Source organism: Ailuropoda melanoleuca, chromosome 7 (assembly GCF_002007445.2).
Source record: "Ailuropoda melanoleuca isolate Jingjing chromosome 7, ASM200744v2, whole genome shotgun sequence".
In the NCBI taxonomy this organism is placed as follows: Eukaryota; Metazoa; Chordata; class Mammalia; order Carnivora; family Ursidae; genus Ailuropoda; species Ailuropoda melanoleuca.
The window spans coordinates 80,653,003-80,678,966 of NC_048224.1; the positions used below are offsets into that span (position 1 = coordinate 80,653,003).

General features: G+C 41.4%; 1 protein-coding gene and 1 long non-coding RNA gene across 4 annotated transcripts in view; one reads left to right on the plus strand and one right to left on the minus strand.

The window, feature by feature from the left end:
* WDFY2 (WD repeat and FYVE domain containing 2) overlaps positions 1-25,964 on the minus strand; it is a 171,775-nt gene that overhangs the window by 30,372 nt on the left and 115,439 nt on the right. Inside the window, exons 4-6 of one of the 2 annotated variants that reach the window (XM_019798005.2) lie at positions 23,939-23,993; positions 15,141-15,291; positions 7,918-8,030 (exon numbers count right to left, since the gene is read on the minus strand). In XM_019798005.2, the coding sequence (XP_019653564.1) occupies positions 7,918-8,030; positions 15,141-15,291; positions 23,939-23,993 (319 nt within the window). Of the gene's footprint in view, positions 1-7,917; positions 8,031-15,069; positions 15,292-23,938; positions 23,994-25,964 lie in introns of both variants that reach the window. The other variant, XM_034665108.1, reaches the window with a different exon arrangement.
* LOC117803084 lies at positions 12,317-16,477 on the plus strand. Of its 2 annotated transcripts, XR_004626716.1 has the most exons (5): positions 12,317-12,463; positions 12,895-12,925; positions 14,405-14,557; positions 15,553-15,710; positions 16,144-16,477. It is a non-coding gene; the product is annotated as an uncharacterized LOC117803084 (long non-coding RNA). The 2 variants fall into 2 exon arrangements; XR_004626715.1 differs by lacking the exons at positions 12,317-12,463; positions 12,895-12,925 and having other exon boundaries at positions 14,196-14,557.

Consider the following 25,964-nt stretch of genomic DNA (forward strand, 5'->3'; position numbering starts at 1 on the left):
TCAGAATATTTCCTCATAAAATACTTATGAATTACAAAGGGTGACTAAAGCAGAGAAACTTGGCGGATACCGCCTTACCCAAATGATCAACATTAACATCACCCGAAACAGGACAACAGTATCATGTGCCTCTGGACACAATCCACTGAGAAGGGCATAACATCACTTCCGTGGTATTCTTATAAAAAATGAATAGCCTGAATTTAACCATGAAGAAACAGCAGACAAACTCAAACGGAAGGACATTCTGACTAGTACTCAAAAATGCCAAGGTCATGAAAGACAAAGGAAGACTGAAGAGCTGTCTCACGTTGAAGAAAACTAACATCCCCAAACGCAACTGGTCCTGGCTCAGCTTGTGAACACCCCAAGGGCTCAGAGTATTACTACACATGCTTCAGTAAGAGTGGAAAAGATGGAAAAAAAGGCTTCAAGATGGGAAGAAGGATGGGACTGGGGAGAAAAACAAATAACTTTTGAGGTCCATCCCAGCTCCATGTGCATGTCCTAACAATGGTGTCTCTTGGAGTTTGGTGTGTAATCGCAAACCACAGCACTCATTTCAGATCAGTGCAAAGAGCATGTGTTGAGTATCTTCCACAAGACAGATAACCAGGTTTAGCTTTGCGGATATAATCATATCAAGTAAGACTCAGACCTTACTCAACACAAATGTAGCCTAAGATGATGGCATTAGTTTGGAGAACAAGAAGGGCACGCATATTGTGTTTGGTGGGGTATTCTCTCATGCAACATGTGGCTACTCCCTCTGCCTGGAGTGCCCATCTTACCTTTTTACCCAAAGGTTACTCAAGTAACCTTTTCTTTCTTCAAGGTGCTCAGGAGCCGTCTCCTGCAGGAAGCCTGTGTGTGTTTCTATCTTCACTGCATTGAACTTAATCAGATTATAGATCTGTCCCCACAGGAGACTGTGTATTCAAGCACAGTACACAGTGCCTGGTACACAGCAGTGCTTAATAAATGCTTATGCACCTGGCCTGTGAGTTGGATGACAGAGAGCAATGGGAAGAAGATTAAGCCATCACTACAGAGGCGTCTGGTAGAGCCTTGGGATGGGGGCCAGTGGGAAGGAAGCGCACTAAGTCACAGGGAGGCCCCAGGGGGAGGGAGAGGAGAGCTGCTGATGAAACGGCCTCTCCCTTCCGAGGGGAGTGTTCCAGCAGCCCTCAGCAGACAGCTTCCTGAACAGTCCTTCCTACAGATGCTTTTGGCAGTACGGAAAGGCACCCCCCCCCCATCAGCAAGCCTGCATGCCACAGCAGTGCAGACCCATACCTCTGGGCGGTCCACACCCAACGCATCCCCCTCGCCGTCCACATCCAGGTCAGAGAAGAAGAGCCAGGGGCTATGGCGGGTGTGGGTTTCCGGGCTTATATTTCAAATCACAAGCATCCTTTCTTCCATTTCATTTTCCTTCATTCAGATTCCTCCATCTTTCTGCTCCCCCTCATTTCATGAGATGCTTCTCCCTGCCTTGGACCTTCATAACATATGACTGACAGAGCAGTTTCTAACATAAATGAATTTATTCTTAAAAATAAAGGCTTCTGTCATTATAAAATTTATACTATTGCATTTTCTCATAAATGAAAATTTTAATGGTTGCATAATATCCCAACACATGGATGTACCTTATTTCACTTGTTACATTTTTCTCAACTTTTAACAATTATAAATTTTGCTAAGATGAACATTTTTATTTGTAAAACTTTGTTCATGTTCCTATTTAGTTAGAAGAGAGTCCCAGACATGAAACTAGATCAGAGAGTATGAAAACTTTTAGAAATTTAATACATGTTACAAAAATGCACAGCGAGCTCATTTCTAAGAGACGTTTACAATGTATCTTGCAAAAGCTAGAGAGACTACGAGAAGTGTTGCAAAGTCAGGGCTGAAAATGGCTGGGTCTGTCCTTACCGTGTGATGTGGCACCTTGCCTGGAGCGTGCCATCCCACCCCGCAAGGTGAAGGAGGAGTGACTAAGTGAGTCCCCAAAACACAATGCCTCTTGAACAAAATCTCGGCCCTTTCAGCTGCTGCATTTTGCAGTTACTGCAGGCTGAAGTGAGGAGTGTTGCTATAAAGTTGAACGTGCCCTGCCTGCAGGCTATCCCTTCCTCCCAAGATCCACAAACGGACATCCCACTGTCTCCTTACCACCTCTCCAGGGGCATCTCTTCAAGCACCGTGATCTCTCCCCCCAGGCTGCTCTAACCTCCAGTGCTCCTAGTTTCAGCTAAGGGCATCACCATCCACCCAAATGTTCCAGAAAGAAACCTGGGAGCCACCCCCACCCGAAGTGCCGCTGACTCCTCATCTCCTAAAAAGATCTTGAGTCCCTCCTCTTCCGGCCATGCCCACTGCCATCCTCCCAGGCCAAACAAGTGGGACTCCAGCAGCAGCCTTCCTTCGAAATGTTCTCCACACACCCATTCTCGCCCCCACTCAATCCGCTGACGTGACGGTGATCTGTTAAAATGGAAAGCAGGCCACCACCCTGCTTACACTTCATCACTGGTTTCCCACTGCCTGAGAACAATGTCCGACGTTCTGCACATCGCCTGGGAGTTCAACCTCTACTCCTCGCCCCTGGCTCTCCACACGGCCCATAGTACTCCACACAGTTGCTCACACTTTCCCACTCCAGGCTGCATACCCGCTTCACACACCTGAGGCCTAGAATGGTCTCACCACCTGGGTAACTCCTCTTTCTCGTTAAGGTTTCATTCAAACACCACTTCCCCGGAAGTCTCCCTGTAACTCTCTGGGGAGGGAGGCCCTCTTCTTCTTTGCTCCCGAAGCAGACCCTGATTGGCACTAGATCAAAGAGTATGAAAACTTTTAGAAATTTAATACATGTTACAAAACTACACAGTGAACTCATTTATAAGAGACTGTGACTGGGACATTACAGTATTTGCTGCTCATAACATTTGGAGGAACTACTTGGCATTTATTGGTTTGACGATTGCATCCCATGACTGGAAGGTGAATAGGCGAGCATTATGCTTGTCTGATTCACCCCCATATGCCAGCACTCATCATGCAGAGGGCTAATGACACGGAGGACTTGATGAAAATCTGTGTCTACTGGATGTGAAAGCCATCACTGTAAACAAAAATCAAGTTTTCAGCTTAATGATTTGAACTTGCGTACTTGCACTGAACTATGCCTCTCCTTGTCTTTTTTTCGTTATAGTTATACTGTTACTTTCAATAATTCTCCTAGCAGTTAATGAACAAGTCTGTATTTAATTTTTTTGTTAAGTACTGTGCTTTGGCGATTTATGTTGAACCCCTTCTGTTTCTGGTACATTCATACTAACCANATTTTCGTTATAGTTATACTGTTACTTTCAATAATTCTCCTAGCAGTTAATGAATAAGTCTGTATTTAATTTTTTGTTAAGTACTGTGCTTTGGCGATTTATGTTGAACCCCTTCTGTTTCTGGTACATTCATACTAACCAAAATAATCCTTAGAAGTAAAAGAAAAAAATGACTTTACTGATACTACGAATTTCCAATGGTTAAAATCTGATTCTTCCCCTCTTTGTTCAAGTCAGTATGACTTTTTGGTAGAAATATCTTCTAATTTCTGCAGAAATAGCAAAGAACTATGATACTTGGCATTTGGTTCCAGAAATAAAACCAGCAGAGGGAGCAAAGGAACATAAAACTAGTTTCCTAGGTCCCCATGGATTAGTAAATGCTATGCTGGCCTCTGGTATTAGGCCAATTCCATCACCAACCCACATTTCTATATGACCTTCTGCACCATAACACAGAGTGATGGGTGAATGGTTAGGACTCTGTATACATACCACTGTCTGCTTCTGAGTTTGGATCTGAACTGATAAGACCCCCAATATCATTCTTTAATGGATCTGGGCTCATGTTAAGGTCTTTGTTTTGGGGTAAGGGAATGAGATTAATCCTTAAAAAACCCCTTTTCCCAGAGTTTGGGACCTCTCAGGGCCCAGAATGGGCTAGCCGTATAAGAAGAGCTCGACGGTATGTTTGCATCATGAAGGAATCTCTTAGACATCCCTGCTCTGGCTACAAACGAATGAGCTGTGCTGTAGCCAGACTGGCGATGGGTACATACTACTGTCTACAGTTGATAACAGTGAGTTGACTATGTGACCTGCTACATTTCCTTCACGTTAGTTGCTGACCTTCCAGGGCCCATCTGGTCTTCCTCAAAGGTAGTCCACAGAAGTCATAGAAGAACGTTTTAAACTCGGAGAAAGATAAGGCATAATGCCAACGTGACATTCTCTATTAGAACCAACCCGGAAGACAGGAAACCTGTGGGCCACATCTGGCTCACCACAGAGCAGTAAGCAGCAGCTGCTCACCCCTTTCCTGGCCCAGAGGCAGCAACAGAGAACTCAGAGCACAGCTATCAGCCGTACAGTGAATGGCTGACTACCAAAGAGCCAGGCTGAAAGGCGCCTCTGCCTAAACAAGTCTGGGAACTACCCCGTCGGTCACCAGGCCTGCCGAACTCAGCACCAGAATTTCACCTTGGGCCCATCCACTCCTGGCTTTCCTATTACTCCTGCCACATTCTGAGGGGCAGTTTCCGACTAGCTTTCCAATTACACTCTCTATTCTGCTGCCAGAACAATCTTTTAAATTCTGACCAGGTTAATGTCTTTGCTTAAAATTCTTTCATGGTTTCTCATTGACGTCAGGCTAATGCCTCAGTGATCCAAACGGAGTCTCACTTCCTCTCTGGCTGCCTGCCACCTCAGACTCAGTGTGCCAGCCAAAAGGAGTTACGAGAGTTCCCAGGAGAGCACACTCTTGCAAATCTCCATGCCTTGAACGACGCTGGTTTTCTCTGCCTGGTATGTTGTTCTCACTTCTTTTTCACGAACTCAACACTCACTTCTTCCCAAATATCTTAGGTCAAGCAACACCTCCACTGGGAAGGCCTTCCTGATGGGCTCCCACTCCTGTCTGAGCTAAGTGCCTATGCTGTGGTTCCTGGAAGTGCCCCGTGCCAGCCTCCCTCTGCCCCTGCTGCCATGTCACTCTTTGGCTTCTGTCTCTCTCACTGGGCTGTGAAGAATTTGAGGAAATAACTGTACCTTTTATTTCTGTGACAGGGAGTAGTGGCTGAGATCAACTAGGGAGAGCAATGAGTGTAAAGAAACCAGGGTCGCGGGCAGAACTCACAAAAAAGATCACTAAGGAGATGAGAAAGAGCAGTCAGAGAGGCAGAAGAAAACTGAGAGAGAACGTGTCACAGAAGCCAAAGGGAGGGCTGTTACAAGAAAGAAGGACGGACCATGGTGTAAAATGCTGCCAGAAGGTTAAGTACGACATGGTTTAAAACACGTCCACTGGATTTAGCAACCAGCAGGTCACTGGACACCTTGGGGACAGCTGTGTCAGAGGAGCGAGAGACCAGCCAAACTGCAGGTGGGTGGAAGGCAAACAAGAGGTGAAGAATTTGAAGGAGCTGGAAAAGGTCATTCTTTTAAGAAGCCTTACTATTTGCGACAACATGAAGACATTATGCCAAGTGAAAGAAGCCAGTCACAAAACAACGCATCCCGTAGGAGTCCACTCTGTGAGGTACATAGAGCAGGCAAATTCGCAGAGACAGAAGGTAGAATGGTGGTTGCTGGGGGCTGGGGGAGGGCCTATGGGAGTTAGTGTACAATGGGGTCAGAGTTGCAGTTTTGTAAGATAGAAAATGCTGTGTGGATGGATGGTGGTGATATGAAGGTCCTTAATGCCACTGAATTGCATGCTTAAAAATGACTAAAATGGTGAATTTTCGATTATGTACATTTTACCATAATTTAAAAAAAGAAAAAAGTACCGCTGTTAGGAGAATAAGACAAAAACTGCTACAACAGGATACAGGATTGAGAGGGTTCTGTTCCCTGAACAGAAAGCCAAGACATTTAAGCATGTTAATACATTGAGAAGAGTGCGTCAGTCAAAAGGGAGACAAAGGGAAGAGTTTTTGATGTGGAGACCCCAGAAGAATCAGCCCCGGGCCAGACCACAGGAGACTCCTCTGTGAGGCATGAGGGTGAGAGGTGACGAAGGGGTAGAGGAAGTGTGTTTGTTGGGGAGGAATCTAGGGCAGGCAAGGAAAAAAATTTTTTTAAGATTTATTTATTTATTTGAGAGAGAGAGAGAGAGAGAACGAGCGTGCACATAGGGGGAGGAGGGGCAGAGGTGGAGGAAGGGAGAGAATCTCAAGCAGACTCTCTGCTGGGTGAGGAGCTGGGGCTCAATCCCACATCATGACCTGAGCCAAAAACCGTGAGCCGGATGCTTAACCAAATGAGCCATCCAGGCGCCCCAAGAGAAGCAGCTTCGAAACTCTATCTGATCACCTCTCTTTCTCTCTGAGGGAGTCTGGGAAGGGTGAGGGGGCTCGGGGAGAGCGGTGAAGGTCCTAAGACGTCCCGAGGGTACCAAGGCCCTGCAGAGGAACTGTGGAGGAACTGAGACAACACTGGCAGGTGGACTGGAATGGTGAATCCGCAGTAGTAACGGTGGCCTGGGGCACAGCTGTGACTCGCGGCAGCCCCAGTGACTGAGTGCACAGGGGTGGCGACAGTGTGAACGGCACACATATTCTTCCAGGAAGTACCAGGACGCCTGAACTGAGAGCGCTGGGTGGCTCGTGGCTGGAGTGACAGCCCTCTGGAAAGCAAGAGAGGATGGGGTACAGACACAGGGGAATGAGGGACCAAGGACTGACTGGTCAACAAGGCTAAGAGCAAATGGAGCTGGAGGCAGGGTTTAGAAATGCAAAAGATTAGGAGACTGAAGTTCAGCAGTGAAACACAGAAGTTTAAGGTTCCTAACGTGGGACATTTCTGGGTCCCTACAAGGCCAGGCCTAGCCAGGGTGTAGGCGGCTAAAAAGAGAAACCTGATCAGGAAAGACCTGGGTCCTATCCACAGGGGATGCTCTGTGTGTTCTTCTTCTCAGAAAACACAGACAATTAAGATTATCTTTTATGACTTTTCCCTTGGATTCAATTTCCTCTTTACTGCATTCCTTTTTTTCCCCCTTGAGGACATCTCTTATGATCTAGGTACTATCCCATTTTACATCTTTATTCATCTACTTGTGTTCTTATATGCCATCTAAACTCAATATGAACCTTGTTCTGTACTAAATCATAGATTGGTTATCTGTGGGAAACATAAAAAGCCCATTAAGAACCATGAAAACAGGCAGTGACTCATTTCCCAGGGTCAACATCACATCACATATTAAAAATACTAGTAAAAACGAATCATTATCATCTATTCAAGTGTTTCAAAGGCTAAGCATGGATATTTTATATTACCTTGCTTACATGACCCTGAGCAGATCCTGATTCCCTCCCCAACAAACAAATCCTAAATAATAAAAGAGCCCAGAAGGAAGCTGAAAAGGAACCTGTACCTTTTTATGTAGCTTAGCTACCCACAATGAACATATCGTTTTATTTCACTTGTCTTAGAAGTGGGGGAGTCTGTCTTGCACACCATCTTCTGGCTCCAAGGATGGAAAGGACAGACTGAGACAGCTGTCTTTTTGGCCTTCCGAGGTTTGTGCAGTTGCCACATGGTCTCAAACAATGTCTCATCAACATACGCCAACACTGGCTTTCTCCAGTGCGACATGACATAGAGCCAAATCACCAACATTTTCGAAACAGACTGGCTCCTTTTTTGTATGCACCGAAAATAGTAGAAAATGTTTGCCATTATATCTTACTGAACCATTCTGAATCAGTTAAATGTATCATGTGTATTCGAGCACACTGTACTCTGTCACTTTCACAACATGGCATCCGAACGCCAGAACACACGGCCGGTGGCATGTCATTATGAGAGCGGCACACGGAGATTCTGCTTGCAGTCCCACCTGTATGTCCTCTGAATGTTGTGACCAGCGTGCAGTTGTCTTGCTCCAGTTTGAGGATGGTTACTTGGCCTGACTGGTCACCAATAAACACGTGCCGGGTTTCAACATCAAATCTATCATGTAAACATTAAGGATCATTTCTCAAAATTGAGTGGACGGATTTACGTACATAAATAAATAAATAACCCAAGAAATGTACAAATCCCATATGAAGAAAGCTTGGACATAACGCTGAAAGATACAAAAGCAGACACAACAAAGTGAAAGATGCAACATTTACGGGACAGTAAGACTTCACATGATAATGATGTCATTCCTTACATGAATTTACAAATTTAATAAAATCCTTATAAAAATTATCAACATAGGTTTTTTCCTAGAGCTGGGGAAGTTTAAGTTCATATAAAAAATAAACAAACAAGAAGAGCCAGGAATATTCTGAAAATAAGAGCAATGCGGTATGTGATAGGGGAGGTTAGCCCTACCAGATATTAGAACATGTTACAAAATCTCTGCAGTGAGACCTGTGGTACTGGTGCATAACCAGACAAACAGATCCATGGAACAAAACGGCAAGTCTAGAAATAGACCCCAAAGCATACAGAAATGTAGTATGTGTCTGATGAGGGTGGCTCTTCAAATGAATAAGGAAGACATGGGTTTAAAAAAAAAAAGATGTTGGCATAAACTGCATAGTCATTTGGAAAAACAAAACAGGATCAGTATTTCACATTCTGTATCAGGATAAATTGCAAATGGATTAAGGATCTAAATGTAAAAATGGCAAATATAAGTTCTAAAAGGGAGAGTTCCTTTATAACCTTGGAGTGAGAAAGGCTGCTACTCAAAAACATAAACAACGAACAAATACCACCAGCAAAGCCAAAAGACAAACTGGAAAAAATATTTGCAACTTATGTCACAAAAGGCCCAAACCCCTAACACAAAAAGAACAATCAAGAAGAAAGCAACCACAAACCTAACAGAAACATGGGCAAAATGTAGGAACACACAGTTCAAGAAGAAATGAAGATAAAAATGAAAATGGTGTGTGAAAATGAAAATGTGTGAAACAGGCCTGAATGCTAGTCTTTGGAAAGCTGCTTACAAAGCTGGCTCGGCGTCTGGCAACTTGGCGGGTCCCACCTTTAAGAGACAAAAGTGGCTCACTGTGCCTTAACTGTACACAGAATATGGTTTATGCCAAATACCTGCTTTCCTACTTAGTCTGGAATTTCGGTACACGCCAGAGCGAGCCTGCCTACGTGACCGGTCTCCAGTACAATCCTAAGGCACTTGAGTCTCTAAGTGAGCTTCCTGGGTTGCTAACACCTAGCAACCCTACTTCTAGAGATCTAGCCCAGCGATACACTGGCCAAAGTACAAAATGCATGCCTGAGGCTATTCGCTCCATATTATTTTAAATTGCTAAAGTTTGAAGACAACAAAAAACTTCCATCCCAAGGGGACTTATTGAATTAACTACAATATGCCCATGCAATATTAGGGGAAAAAAGAGCTCTATATCATAAGCAAACTGACATGGAGGAATTCCCAGGGTATATTATAAAGTGGGGAAAACAAGCGGAGGTACATAGATATACTACCTTTGCATAAGAAAGAGAGGGCAACAGAAGTGTGTGTGTGTGTGTGTGTGTGTGTGTGTGCGCGCGCGCGGGCGGCTGCGTAGCACATGTGCTTATCTTACAAAAGGAAGCTCTGGAAGAATAAACTGAGATCTCACACAAGGGTCTGCCTAGGGAGAGGGGAGAAATAAGCTGAAGGGACTGGGCTGGTGGTGAGACTTCTCTTGTCATAGTTTCCATTCTGGAACCATGTCATTACTTTACATATTAAAAATATACATAAAATCAAAAGAAGAAAATGCCCCAAATCGACAATAAAGTAAAATCAACGAACCTAACTACCAAGTTGGTGATATAACCATAGTTAGCAGAATCATTCATGTGACTCTAAAACACAGCGTTTCAATTGTACATCCTTAGGAGAATACATTCTAAGGACAAAGAGAACTGCAAAGAAATCTAAAACCTCATTCCGTAGTCTTGTTGCCATAATTCTGCTAATATTATGTTGAAACAGCTTACATGTACCATAGGATAAAGCAAATATGTTAATGTTTTAGAAGCCATAATTTCCAGCCCAAGGTAAAAGAATCAAGTACAAAAATGAAGTAAAAACCCTATAATGTTAAATCTTAATTTATTATATGAACTGATGATTTATTTTCTTTTCAGAAATACACACAAACATTTCCTAGCTATCTTTGAATACCACTCTTCACTAAAAGAAATGGCTGATTCAGGGCTGGGACAGGAAGGTACAAGATGAGCTTAAGACATCCTGTGCCAAAAAGCAGGGAAGCTCTCTATCAAAGCCAAGTGGCGTTGTATCAAAGACACTGCAGCCAATATGAAGAGGCTCTTACTGGCCAATGATGGGACAGTATTAGCATCAAAAAAGGCAAGTTACTGAAATCTACTGGATATAACCTTTTTAAAAAACCTTAAGAGTTTATAATAATGCTCAAAAAGAAAAAAAAAAAAGAGACGCCTATTGTAGGTAACCAGGGCACTGGATTTCTACTCTGAAAATGAGCAATTAAAGAGAAATAATTAAGAATTTATGTTGCTTTTCCCATACTAATTGTATCTCAGGGTAACCAAATAGCCCTAGTTAATGAGGGAAAGTTCTGCTCTATAGAAGAATTCCAACTAATACATGTGGAAAAAATGACATGATTACAAAATCACCATTTTGCAACCCTACCGAAAGACTGGTTCAGACAAGACCACTAAAGGCAAGGCATGTGGAGGTCAGTGCTGCAGGGAGCCGGCGGTCACCACCTGAAACACTGACCAATCTCGGGAGCCGGCGGTCACCACCTGAAACACTGGCCAATCTCGGTATCGCTGGGAGGGGGTGACAACCCGCCATGAGGTGCCTCCTGCAGAGAAGCAGTATGAACCAGACAGCACAACCAGCAGTGTTCTTACCAGAAGCTGGGTCTGAACTGAATCAAGATTATAGGGGTAACTCTCAGCTTACAGAAAAACATGGGAGACGTGTAGGTAGAAGAAGTGAAAAGACATCGTGAGGAAGCAGAGATCACTTTAGAATGTGGGGCTGTCTCCAGGCACACGGACTTAGTACCTCCAATAAGTTACAGAAGCATAAAAAAAAAGTGAAGGGAGGAGATCGCTGCTCTGGATTGAGAGATTTAGGATATGACACCCATAGTCAATGTGTGACCTGTGTCTGGACCTGATTTCAAACTCATTCACTGCAAAAAGCCAGTAAGTGAAATGTGAAAATGGATCGATAATTCTACAATATCAAGTAGTGGTTATAAATTTTTAGGAGTTATATATAGCATTGCGATTACTGAAAAATTCTGTATTTTTTAGTGATGCACAATTAAGTACATAAGGATGAAATGATGTAAGGTCTGAAATTTGTTTCTGAATACTCCAGCAAGGAGAGAGAGAAAGCCAAAAACACAGAAGAATCGACGCTGATCTGACGAGCATGTGAGTATCCATTATGGTCTCTTCTCCCAGTTGGTGCATGTTTTGAAAATTTTCATAAAACATTTTTTTTAAAGTGAAGGAGAACAAGGCACCACAAATTCTCCAGTCTCAACAACAAGGGAGAAGTTATACTCTCCTAACAAGTTGTCAGATATGTGTAAAACAATATTAAGATCGATATGGAATAAGATCACCTTATATTCACCTAGATTAATTATAAGGACACAGATGAAAAAACAAAAGCACTCTGACACCCAACAGTCTTTACGATGGCAGGTAAATAACAGTAATCTCTTAAAAATATATAAATGCAACAAAAGCTATTTGAAAGAGCGCTGAAATAAAATTATCGTACAACCTCAAAGCCAGAGTGATTGGCATTAAGTATAATGAGGAAATATAAAAATCAAGATAATCTTATAGCTTTCCAGTACTCTTGCCCTGAATACAATAGATCTAAGAGACTTCTTGGTGAAAAGACTTTGTACTGTACAGAGTGACATCTTGGAAATAGTAAACAGAGTGACATCTTGGAAATATCTCCAACATGAATAAAGTCTTAAAATCAAGAGTCCCTAAATTATTACTGTGGAAGCATGAAAAATGTGATCGAAATATGGTCAAATGGCAAGACTGAAAGGTGAGGCTAAAGTATTCACAAACTTAAATACTAGCAAGTGAAATGGGGAAGGAAAACAGTTCTATTTCCTAACATCAACTGCCATGTGACCTTTGGGAAATACCTCCGCTCTACTCTGTTTAGTTGCACAAAGGGCTAGCCGAAAGATTTTAATACCCAAGTTCTAATCCTGATTCTGCCAGGTAACAGTCATGTGACCTTGAGAAAGTCCCTTAACGTTTCTGAGCCTTGGGCTTCTACACTGCGAAAATTGAGAATTTGCGGTCTTTTGGTTTGTACTTCTAATTAGTGTTCTGAGAGTAAGCTAAGTACCATTACGCAGATGTACTATATAAAACTCCCAGGAACTGCAAAAGTAAGATATTTTCTTCTTTTTCCTCTCCTTTTCTCTCTCCTCTCCTCCTTTTGATTATTGTTGTTAGCTTTATAGCTCTCTTAATACTTGAAGCCTCAGATCTTTAGTCAAAGCAACGGGAGATTTTAAGGTTATTCAGAAATTGGTAATTCAATTTTTGAAAGGTCGGCTCTTTGTCTTCCTTTATTTCTCTACTTGAATTTTGGTTATTTTCACGGCACACGTACTTCTCAACTGTGAGGCTGGAATGAAAAAAAGGGGCTGAATTCAACCTGACTTCTATCACTTGCTGACATGGATGAATGACTGTCTGAGGTGGAGATGGGGAAAAGGTGGTCTATCTGTGTAAGCTTCTTATGTAAGCCACCACTGTCCACTAGGAAGAGAAATTGGGGTACTGATATTATTCTGAACATTTTATGTTGTTTCAGATCTTCCTCCTTCCCTGAAGAAAAGAAACCTGTAAGTATGCAAGGTGACAGAGAAGAGGAAAGAAGTGGGGTGGAGGGTTCCCATGAAAAAATGTTTAAAAACTGGATTTTAATGTGAACCCCAACACTGTATGGGTATGTTAACACTGTTAACAAACTGTGTAGCAGGCAGCTCCTAGAAAACCCTCCCCCAGCCTTGGGAAAGTCACGTTTCCTATATGAGACCCTCTGGCAAAAGCAGTACTGATATGCCATAGTGTGCATACAGCATGGAAAAATATCAAAGATACAAGGATATAAGGCCATTCTTAAATCAGGAGCAAAGGGAGGCACTGTGGCTGGAGAGGCAGGGCTGTGGAGGTGAGGGAATCTTCTGGAAGAGCCTGTCTCTCTGTCTGTAGTACTGCAGCTACCCTCCACCTTAACAGCAAGGTTGGATTAGATGGTCCTTTACACGGGGAAATGAAGCCAGAGGTTTTCACACACATACAAAGGCTTCTGATATCTGATCACATGATTTTTTCTGCTTGGTAAACCACATGGTGTGTGACCAAAGGAAACAGTTGAAAAATGAAGGTGACTTTTGGAGATGACTGAAGAGAAGGGTCAGAGATCACACAGTCAGGAGACTTTCGATTCTGGGCATTTGTGTTCTGCTTCTCATTTTCAGATAGTTTAAAAAGTAAACTTCTTCAGGGCAAGATTTGTCTTTTTTCTATATTGCTTGGCTTGGCTAAGCAATACAGAAGAAGATGTATTTCTAGGCATGGCTAGTGCTATAGAAGCCAGCATCTTAAGAACAAGTTCTATTAGTGCCTTTAGTCCTGGTCTCAAAAGGGGTAATATAGTATGATGGGAAAAAACAGCAGTCGAAGGCAGAAGACCCAGGCAGAATCACCAGGTTCTGGTGATTTTCTGACATACTAGCTGGGTGGCTGCAGATAAGGCATTGGACCCTTTCCAGGCTTCAGCTGGCTCATCTGTAAAACAAGAAGTGACCTGGATGACCGCTAAGGGCCTTTCCAATTCTAATACTATAAATGACCAGTCATCCATTGACAAGAGAGTTCATGTATTTCAGGCATTAGGCTTGTCTCAACTGGTTTTTAGAAAGTAAACTTTGGAGCTTCTTTTCTTAACAGGTGGTACCACCCTCTCCAAGATAAGTCGATCCTGCTTGTCATTCCTCATCACCCTCATTTCTGGCCTGCTTGGTAACTTGCCATTTTTATAACCTTCAACGATGGCCATTCTTAGCTTCTTCATCTTGCTCTTCCAGTGAGGAAAGTAAGAGAGAAAAATAGGAGTGACAGCGCATGCACACACAGACACAGACACACAGCTACTGCCGCACATCTGCAAGGAGACAGCAAAGTACTTTGTCAGATTATTGAGAATCACTGAATAGGCATTTTATAAGTATGAGATGAACATCTGAAAGCAAGTCTTACTACTTCTTCCTGCTTTTGCTGACAAATGATCTGTTTCCATGTATTCCCTTATTCGTCAGAAGGTGGAGAGTGATTCTCTGCTTTTTAAACCAAGAAGCCCAGGGCCCATTACTCCTTACATGGCAGCATCACCCACCCAGGCTTCACACCCGTCAAGCCAATGCTTGCTGCAGCCCAGGGGGCCAGACATGAGGATTACCGCACATTAGCAGGTATTCACACTGGGCACATGGGTCCTGGAGACTTGGGAGATAAGAATTAGTATCATTCTACGTATCCTGGAAGGGTCTTGTCCCTGGAACAAAGTCTGTACCATTACCGTGTAGATACCAGCTAACCTACTCTGGTCCTGGCACAGTGGCTTCTCCATAAATATTTTAAAAATAAATAGGAAACTGGTGGTTCTTCACAATCTTAATATCTGTGTGTAAATTCCTTCTGTAGGTACAAAAATAAAAGGCTGTCTTTCATGGATGGTTTTATCTCCATGTTCTAGAATTCTTTCTGACAGCTGAGGCTCAGTGTCCTGCCTGGATGTCAGTCTTGTGTCACAGTCACCCCACGACCTGCTCAGCAGGATCTGTTGTTATTTGGGGGGAAATCACTGCACTTCCATCCACCTCCGTGAGGACCCTCCATGATTCGTGTATCAGTCAAGCAATGAGAATCTTAATCAGCAGAGCAACTCTGCCAACAAAACAAAAAACTTTCAAGTTGCACATACCCAAACTTTTCATGAAATAAAGGAGTCGACAGCTAAGTTCCCACCAAGGGATTTTGTCCAGCAAAGGATACTGCAGGCCCGAGGCCACGGCACTGGTACGGTAACCTCCCAGGCGTTGCCCACTCTCCGAGCAGTGCCAGGCAAACTGCTTGTCCTGCCCCGTGCTCAGCACCCACTCCAGCTCCAGAACAAACAGGATCATGGTCACTCTGCTCTGATGCGCTAAAAGCCAAGAAAAAAGAAAATAACCCATAAAGCATCATAAAGGAGATTAATAAAGCATGGTCCACAGACATGCGTCATTCTCTTCTCCCCACCCCCAGAGGAAGCTGGACAGTATGGACTGGTATTACACACACAGCCTAGAACAGGGGTTCTCACCAAGGGTAGAGGTGCACCACTGTAGAGGGACATGCCTGAGTTGTTAGATGATTTTTTAAAAGCTATCCATTTCCTCCCACTGTGCTCTTCCTTTCCCACCAGCACTGACCCCAAGTTTACCACCACCCAGAGTCCCCGTTACCAAAGGGCCTGGGCCACCTTTCTCAGACATGACAGAGCTGCTGGACTGGAGAATGTCAGACTCAATGTGACCACAGAATAATAGAATGCATGATGATCTTAACAACGAAGTTACCTGGGTGAGTTTATTTAAGCTTAAAGAAAGTAAAGAGCATTACTGTTCTCCTTTTGGTGAAGGATGGCGTATTAAACCCACAACAAAGTTCTAGACGAATTTTCTGTAAGAAATCAAATGCTGGAAAGGAGGGCAGAATTATTCCCAAGTGCCACGGAAAAGAGAAGGAAATAACCCTCATGTCAAAGTACACATACATGAGGTAAGGAGGGCAAGTCTCCAGGGTCGCTCATATACAGAGGCAACACCATCACAGAATTACCACATCACACAAGTTTACAGTTAGAAGAAACTGTTTGTGTCATCTGCTCCCTCTCCCTAGTTCACATGTGGGTAAACTCAGGCACAATGAAGTTGAGCAGTCTGGCCAAGGTCTCATGGCTTCTCAATTATCAAAAACATCAATAAAAATTTGCTTTCTTCTTATACAATTCCAGAGGATGAGGCAGAGGGGTTCCATGGCCACTGACCAGAGCTGACTGGAATGAACAAAGATCGGTATCCTTGAACCCAGACCTCACTGACCTTCTGCCCAGGAGCTGGCAGTCTGGTGGGCAAGAGCAGACTTGTCACAAGCGTGATGACATGAGAGAAAACATCAGTTTCCCACTTGACCATGAAAATAAAGGATGGATCAATGCAACTCTACTAACAATATCGCCTGCCAATTTCTGAGTGTCTAATAAGTGCCAAGTACTTAAATATATTCTTTCACTTAGTCATTGTAATGACCCTACAAAAGTGGGTGGTTTCTTCATCTTACAGACACAACCTGGCCTTGGCAGGATGGCCTTTTTAGATCGGCTACCAAACCAATGAGTATCCACAGGACAGCCATGCTACCAAATGCCTGATATTTTAAAATCTGGTATCTGAAGCACAGAGAATGTAAAGGGACACAGAGGGGATACAGAAGCAGTAATACTATGACTTCTCTACAGTAAACACCTGCCTGTCAGATATCAGTCACTGTTCAAGATCAAACCGTTGTCTTTAACTTAAAAGACATGACTTCTTGGAGGAACTCCTGAAGATCATGTCATCAAATGTCCAATTCAAGCTCCACCAATGATGGAATAAAAATGAACCTCACCAATGATGGAATAAAAATGAACCTCTCCAATGGTCCAAGTTTCCCAAGTCTATTTCAGCGAGAAAGTAGCCCCCAGCACTTTGTCCCTTTTCCCCATCACTTTCTAAATCCAAGGGGATGACAGCAGCCCAGAACACAAGGTGGGGGTAGGCCCTCTGAGCTGCCATGACGTGAGGGGAGGAGACAGAGGCTCACAAAGGTTGAATGACTTGCTCAAATCCACACGAGTGACGAAACTAGAACTAAAACCCTAGGCCCTCTGCCAAAGTTGGTTCTTTTCTGTGTCAGGCTGCCTAGGACTACTGAAAAAACAACAACAACAACAACAAACAGGCCCCAAAACTCAGAGCGCATACTCTTTCCAAGGTGACATAATTCTTTCATTCAAAAAGAAACCCTTTAAAGGTACATACATATCACTAAGCTTCAGAAATGTGGGCTTGAAGTCTGGCTGTACTTCTTGAATAGGAAGGCTGAGAGAGGACATCCTTGTCTTGTTCGTGATCATAGGGGGAAAGCACCTCATTTCTCACAATTAAGCACCATGTTAGCTGTAGGTTTTTGTAGATGTTTCTTTATGGAGGTGAGGAAGTTCGCCTCTATTTGTAGTTGGCTCAGAGTTTTTATCACGAATGGGTGTCAGAGTTTATCAAATGCTGTTTTTGCACCAACTGACAGGATCATATCGTTTTAGTTCTTTAGCCTTTTGATGTGATGGATTATGCTGATTTCTGAATGTTAAACCAGCTTTACATATCTGGAATAAATCCCCTTGGTCATGGGTTTATAATTCCTTCTACACATTGTTGGATTTGCTAGAATTTTTTTAAAAGGATTTTAACATCTAAATTCATGAGAGTTACTGGTCTGTAGTTTTCCTTTCTTGTAGTGTCTTTGGTTTTGGTATCACTGATTGTTTTTTAAAAAAATATTTATTGAGGTAAAATTCACCAACTGAAACCATTTTAGAGTGCATAATCCAGTGGTTTTTAGTATATCCACAATGTTGTACAATCGTCATGGAAAAATGTTCTATTTACGGAACGTTTCCACAATCCCAAAACAAACCCACATCCCCAACCACCCTTCCCCCATCCCTGGGCAACCACTAATTACTTTCTGTCTCAATGAATTCCCCTATTCTTTAAAAAAAACAAAAACAAAACACACACACACAAAACTATTTATTTGAGAGAGAGAGAGATAGAGAGCAAGAGAGAGCGTGCACAAGTGGGGGGAGGGGGAGAGGGAGAGGAAAGCAGACTCCCCACCAAGCAGGGAGCCTGACGAGGGCGCTTGATCCCAGGACCCAGAGATCATGATCCGACCTGAAGTTAGATGCTAAACCAACCAAGCCACCCAGGTGCCCCCTCCCCTATTTTTGATATTTCATATGAATGTATTCACATAAAATGTGGTCCTTGGTGTCTAGTTTCTTTCACTAGCATGTTTTCAAGGTTCATCTACATTGTAGCATGTATCAATATTTCATTCCTTCTTAGTGGCCAAAAAATAATTCATTTCATTGATACACCACATTTTGTTTAGCCATTCATCCACTCATGGACATTCAGGTTGTTTCCACTTTTTGGCTACTGTGAATAATGCTGTTTTACACAATGGCATGCAAATATGTCTGAATCCCTCCTTCCACTTCTTTTGGGTATAAACCTGGAATAATCCTTGCTTTGTCATGATGTACTATCCTTTGTATATGCTGCTGAATTTGATTTGCTAAAATTTTTAGGTTTCCTGCATCTGTTTTCATGGGCAAGGCTGGCCTGTATATTTCTTTTCTTGTACTGTCTTTGTCTAGTTTTAGTGTCAGGTAGTGCTGACTTCAAAAATCAGTTGGAAAGTCTTTTTCTGAAAGAGTTTGTATTGTTTCTTCCTTAAATGTTTGATAAAATTCACCAGTAAAGCCATCTGGGACTGGGGTTTTCTTTGTGGGAAAGTTTTAATTATAAAGTCAATTTCTTTAGTAGACACACGGTTATTAGGGTTATCTATTTCTTCTTGAGTGACCTTTTGCAATTTTTACCTTTCAAAGATTTGTTCATTTCATTGAGGTTGTCAAATTTATTAGCATAAAGTTGTTCATAATATTCCTTATTATCCTTAAACATCCCTACAATCTCTAATAGTATCACTTCCCTTATTCCTGATATTGGTAACTTGCATCTTCTCTGTCTTTTTTCTGGTAAGTCTGGCTAGAGGTTTATCGCTTTTATTCATCTTCTCAAAACAAACAAATAAAAACAACAGTTTTTGGTGTCATTGATATTTCTCTATTTTCTGTTTTCTATTTTATGAACTTTTGCTATGATCTCTTGTCTGTTTTGCTTAGTTTATGTTTCCATTTGTTCTTCTCTTTCGGGTTTCTTTTTTTTTTTTTTTAAGATTTTATTTATTTATTTGAGAGAGAGAGAGAGAGAGAGAGAGAACAAGTGGGGGGAGGGGCAGAGGGAGAAGGAGACTCCCCACGAGCGGGGAGCCTGACACGGCTTGATTCCAGGATCCAGGGCACGACCTGAGCTGAAGGCAGATGCCGAAATGACTGAGCCACCCAGGTGTCCCTCTTTCTGGTTTCTTGATGTAGAAGCTAACACTGATTTCAGACCTTTCTTCTCTTCTCACATAGGTGTTTAGTGCTATAAATTTCCCCTTAAGTACTGCTTTAGCGGCATACCATAAATTTTGATATGCTGTTTCCATTTTGATTTCTTCTTTGACCCATGGANAACATAGGTGTTTAGTGCTATAAATTTCCCCTTAGTACTGCTTTAGCGGCATACCATAAATTTTGATATGCTGTTTCCATTTTGATTTCTTCTTTGACCCATGGATTATTTAGACGGCCCATGATTATTTAGTTTCCTAATATTTGGGGATTTTTCAGAGATATTTCTGTTGACTCCTGCTTCAATACCATTTTGATCAGAGAACACACCTTGCATGACCCGAATTCTTCTAAATTTACTGAGACTCATTTTATGGCCCAGAATGTGGTCCACCTTGATAAATGTTGTGTGTGAAGTTGAAAAGAAAGTGTCTTGTGCTTCAGTTGAATGGAATGTTCTACAGATGCCGATTAGAGCATATTGGCTGTGTACTGTTCAAACCTTTTATACCGTATTAACTTTCTGGCTACTTATTCTGTCAATTATTGATATAGTTGATCAATTATTAAGAGAGGAGTACTAAAATTTCTGACTAAAACTGAGGATGTGTCTATATCTTCTCCTGAAGTTTCATCAGGTTTTGCTTCACATATTTCAAAGCTATGTTTATTAAGAGTTTAAACATTTAGGATCGTTATGCCCTCCTGATGGATTGACCCCTTAATCATTTTGAAATAATCTCTGGTAATATAATCCTTTATCCCTGGTAATATTCTTTTCTCTAAAGTCTACTCCGACTACTATTAACCTAGCCACTCCAGCCTTCTTTTGGCTACTGTTTGCACAGTACATCTTTTGTTATCCATTTATTTGTAACTCCTTTGTGTCTTTATATTTAAAGTGCATTTCTTGTAGGTGGTTTATATTTGGGTCTCCTTTTTTTCCACTCAATCTGATGACCTCTGCCTTTTAATTGGCCTTAGACCACATACATTTCATATGATTATTGATAACTGGTAGGTTTAAATCTATCGCCTTGCTATTTGTTTTCTATTTTCCCATGTGTTCTTTTTCCTCTTCCCTCTTATTCTTCTTTTTTGGGGGGGAGGAGTTAATTGAAAATGATTTTAATGATTCCACCTTATCTCCCCAGTTGGCTTATTAGTTATAACTTTTTGATTTGTTATTTAATGGTTGCTGTAGGGCTAGAAGTATACATCTTTAACTTATCACAGTCTTCCTTCAAGTGATTCTATTTCACTTCATGGGTAGTGTAAGAATCTTACAATAGTATACTTCCATTTCTCCCTGTTTCTTGGCTTTTGTGTTACTGATGCCAAACATTTTAATTTTACACATTACGACCCTCGTGCTACTTTATTATTTCTAGTTAAATGGCAAATTGTCTTTTTATAAGATTTAAATAATGAGAAAAAATCTTACAGTAACCACGCCTGGTGCTCTTTATCCTTTTGTGTGGATCCCTATTTTCCTTTGGCATCATTTATTTCCTTCCTGAGAGACTTCCTTTAACATATCGTTTAGTGCAGGTCTATGAATTCTATTTTTTATGCCTGAAAAAATTCTTATGTCACCTCCATTTTCAATATCTGTTAATATTTACTCACAGTGGATTGATTCCTTTTAACTTTTATAATTTTACTTTTATTATTATGAATTCATCTTAAGCAGGACTCGTTTTTGCTGTGGGACCTCTGTGTGACTTGTCTTGTTGAAGAGAGCTTTTGAATTTATTTCTAGCAGGTACCACGAGGATACCACTGGCCCAGAACCAATTTTTATGTTAAATTCTTAAGCTGGAGCTTCTAGCACTACATGAATGATTTAAATTTGTACTCCAAAATTTTAGGTTGCAATTTTCATCTATCTGGAAGACTCGTCCCCTCTATCCAGATTTGAGATCAGAAATAAAGTACGCTACGGTCTTCTGGGCCAGTAAGTGGAGAGTTCTGGCCCTCTCTTTTTCATGGGCATATAGCCCTTTATGCATTTCATCTTTATATGTAAATATCAGTTGCAACTTCCCACCTCACTCAAGCCCTAGGTCTCATCTTCTGTCCCTAAGTCAATGTTCATAAAAAGCTTCTAGCCATTAGAAGTTCTATTTTTCTCCCCCAAGATAGCGTAATGTCAGGTAGTTTGCATATCACTCTGAGTTTTAGTTCTCTCTTTGCTTCTGGTACATGGGACTTTCCCTCCTGTTTCTCATGGGTTTAGCATTGCATTAAAAAAAAATTAATGACAACTGGGATTTCAAAATGTCTTGATAAGCTGAGATGATGGACTTAATAAAATGAGATGATGAATAACCTGTAGTCCAGCATTTAGGCTAAAAACAAAACAAAACACCCCCCACACCAAAAAAAGCAACAGCTTCAGAAGTACAGGACATATAGCGTAATAACAACTTAAGTGAGAACCATTAAGCGGTTTGAGTTGACTGCTCCAGTGAGCCCACAGTGTAAAGTGGCTGTCAGAAGTTCACCCTTTACGGAACAGTGCCCAGGAGAGGAAGGAAATACCGTTTTGTAGCTATCACATTACATATGTGTATTGGTTATCTACTGTATAACAAATTACACCAAAACTTAATGTCTTAACACAGTAAGCATTTACTATCTCAGAGTTTCTGTGGATCAGAAATCTTGGTGCAGCTTAGCTTGGTGCCTCCGATGAAAGGTGTCTCGGAGGATGAAATCGAGGTACGTGGTGAGACTATGGTCTCATCTGTAAGACTGACAGAGGGAGGACCTGAGGAATTTCATGCTCTCATGTCAACTAGATTCAGTTGCTCGTAGGTTACTGAGCAACCTGAGGGCTTCAGTTGCTTACCGGCTACTGCTGTGGTCTCCCTCAGTTCCTCACCACATAGGCTTCTCCATAAAGTAGCTCACAAGATGGCAGCTGGCTTCCATGAGAACCAGCAAGAGCAAGAGATGGCAGACAAGAAGGACTAGTCTCTATGCAACCTAATCTTAGAAGTGACATCCATCATTTGCCATATTTCAGGTCCAGTCTACACTCAAGGGGAGTCTACACTCCCCAAGGGCATGAATAACAGGAGACAAGGATCATGAGGAGCCATCTTAGAGGCTGCCTACCATGATGTGTCACATTTTGAAATGGCTCCAGAGGTACAACATGATATCCCAAGATCTGTGACCAAGACAACAAAAAAAAAATTTTTTAAGAACAAAAATTGAGGTCATGTAAAGGCGAATGTAAAATGTTTAGGCTAGAAAAGAGAAGAGATAAAAGGAGGAGAGGAAGAGACCAGGGTGGAAACTTTCATGGCTGTTTTAAAATCACTGGAAAGCTGTCATGTGTAAGAGAGACTGTACTTAGTTTCTGTGGCTCCAATAGGCTGAACAAAAACCAACAGGGAAACACTCAGGTACTTATAACACAACATTTTAATAATCTGGTTACCTGTTTGTAACTTCTACATAAATATAACCTGCTTATAGGCAGGTAACATACATGTCTTGTTTACTATTACAATCCTCAGTTATTGGAATTCAGTAGGAAGGAACCCAGTGAATACTTGGTAAGTATTATGTGAAAACAATTAAAGAATAAATCCATAGGGAAATGAATTTTGGCTCAAAATCTAGAAATAAAGAACTTAATGCTTAGAATTTTACAAACCAGGATGGGATGCTAGGTGTGTCTCTGGAGGTATCAGAAGAGAGTCTGGATAATCATGCAGGATGGATGAAGTCAAGAAATGTGGATGAAATAACCTCTAAGTCTTAAAAGATCCACCTCTAATGTTCTGATCCTGTAACATCATTGGTCTGGATAAATAGATCATTACAGAAAATGGCTCCTGATCCATCTATGGTACACTGCCAACGTTGAAGACACAATAAAACCTTAATTCCTTTCCCTTAGATAACATGGACACTCTAGGCCTTTTAAAATATTTAACCAAAAATGAAATGTGCCCCATGTAAAGTATCTCACTCCTAACACTGACCCCACTCTCCTCGCCTGCTGCACTGCTTTGAGGCCGTGTGGTGTAACAGAGAAACAAAGGACAAACGTCAGAGCTTCTGCGGTCACAACGACCCAGTCTGGTTCTGCACATTACCAGCTACAGGACCATAGGCAAGTCATTCAATGTCGTTAGGCTTCAGTTTCTTTTTTTTTTTTTTTTAAGATTTTATTTATTTATTCGATAGAGATAGAGACAGCCAGCGAGAGAGGGGAACACAAGCAGGGGGAGTGGGAGAGGAAGAAGCAGGCTCACAGAGGAGGAGCCTGATGTGGGGCTTGATCCCATAATGCCGGGATCACGCCCTGAGCCGAAGGCAGACGCTTAACCCTAACCGCTGTGCCACCCAGGTGCCCCTAGGCTTCAGTTTCTTAATTCAAAGACTGGGATAATATTCACCTGAAAGGACAGATCTGTTTTGTTCCCCCTGACTATTGTAAAGTGAAGCCGTCAAGAAACAGTTCAAAGTCTAGGTAAAAACATCGCTCTCTCATTCCTACCTTGATAGTTTTTCACAGGAGTCATCTTGTTATAATCTTCTGATAAAATAAACTCCTGCAAAAGAGAAGAAAAATATCAAGCAAAAAGAAATTCTTTAAGTGAATAATTATGTTTCGATAAAACCAGACTGCATAAAGAAACATCATCACAGAATTACAACTAACATTAGTATTTTGCCAATCAACTCGGCATTTTTATACATCTTTAAAAGTAACAATCATAATTATGATCCAATACAATTATAATTTTTACCTTGTAACACTAAAGTTGATTTTTTCTTTTTCTTTCTTTTTTTTTTTTTGAGTATGCGTGAGAAGAAAACCGGATCAAGTTCAGAGTCTTGACATTGGTCAATTTTGAAGATAACCCTCATTTAATTTGCTACAGCTGAAAATTTGGCCAGTAAGCAAATAGATGGCAATCCTCTATAGATGAGCAAATTAGGTATTTTAAAGATTCTGTTTCTAATATTAGTAACTTATTTCTCCTTACAATAAGCTTCTCAAGGCTGTCTCTTACTCATCCCTACATCCCTATGGTACATGGCACAGTGTCTTGGAATAGTAAGAAATCAGTAAGTACTGACCAAACAGGTACATGAAAGGCATCTCCCAATCTCATGAGATTAATTTGGATGTCAAATCTACTCAGAAATAGTTTCTATATAACACATTGTATATACTCTTTGTGAGGACACATAAAACCTGAGTGGGTGAGTTTGTGCGTGAGCGTGTGTGCACGCTTCACCTAAGCATCTACATATACCGTGACCTATACGTAGAAGCCAATCAGGTGTTTATAAGCCCCAGCCAGGTTTGGAGTCCTTTAGCGTCTTTCAAATGCAAAATATCCATATACTCTTAAGTAGTAAGTTGTCAAATATAAGGAAAGCTGGAAAGGGTAATAAATTGATGCCTTCATCTGAGCTTAGAAACAGAACAATGAGTCTTTTCAAAACATTTGGAGGCTTCCAGAATGTTTCCTTGAGGACTTAAAGGTGTGTGGGAGGACAGATGTGTAAACTCCTTACTTGCTATCTGGGTATTTACTGAGTTGACATAGTGTAACTTTTTAGAAGAAAATACTTATTTTATTGTTTTTATGATAGATGCCACAAAGTTAAGTATAAGGTGATGTGACAGAATACAGGCGGTAACAAAGTTCCTTTGGGTGTTCACTTTCCTACCCTGTCCCTCAAGAAGCTTACCTTACCTACAAAATGGATTTTCTTCCCCGTGATTTTCTCAGTAAAAACATTATTCGACTTGTCACTTTTTAGATTCCTTTCAGTATTCCTTCAAGAAGTAGCACTATGCTCATTTCTCATTTCTGAAGAGTTAGACTCACCACTGAAGAGAGCAGACTAATTTTTAAAAGTAGTAAAGTCGTTCTCCCATGAGAAGCTGATGGTGTGGGTAAGGAAGCTGCGCGCGCATCTCGGCCTCGCCTCACTACCGCCCTCCGTCCCAAGCAGGACTGGCTTGATCCTGAGCCTCCCACTTTAGAGGGCCCCTCACACACACACACACTGAATAAATTTATTAAAACCGTTATTATTTAGGCAAGCGTTTGCTGACTATACTGAAATGGTTCTCTAGCGTGGGCAAAAGGCCACTCAATTCCTCTCAGGACAAGGCAGGGTACAAAATGGAACAACTGGATGCAGATCTGTATTTAGAATCAACATGTTAGAATTAACAAACACAATAAAATAACCAGTTCACTGCACTGGTACACTTAATTTTTTTGTTCATTTGCTTTTCCTATGAAAATAGAAACACGTAATCATGGAGAAAATATGGGAGATATTGTCAGCCTTTTTTATTCTTATTTTTTTGATCAAAGAAACAATATGCTATTTTAAAGAAATGTAAGAGAGATGGGCATTTAAAAGTCCCTTGTGATACTGTTTCTCAGAGAAAACTATTATAAAAAGTATTGTTGGAATAATATACATAATAAAAGAAAAATATTAATACTTTTTAAATTCAGTTTTTTATTTTAATTCTAGTATAGTTAACGTAC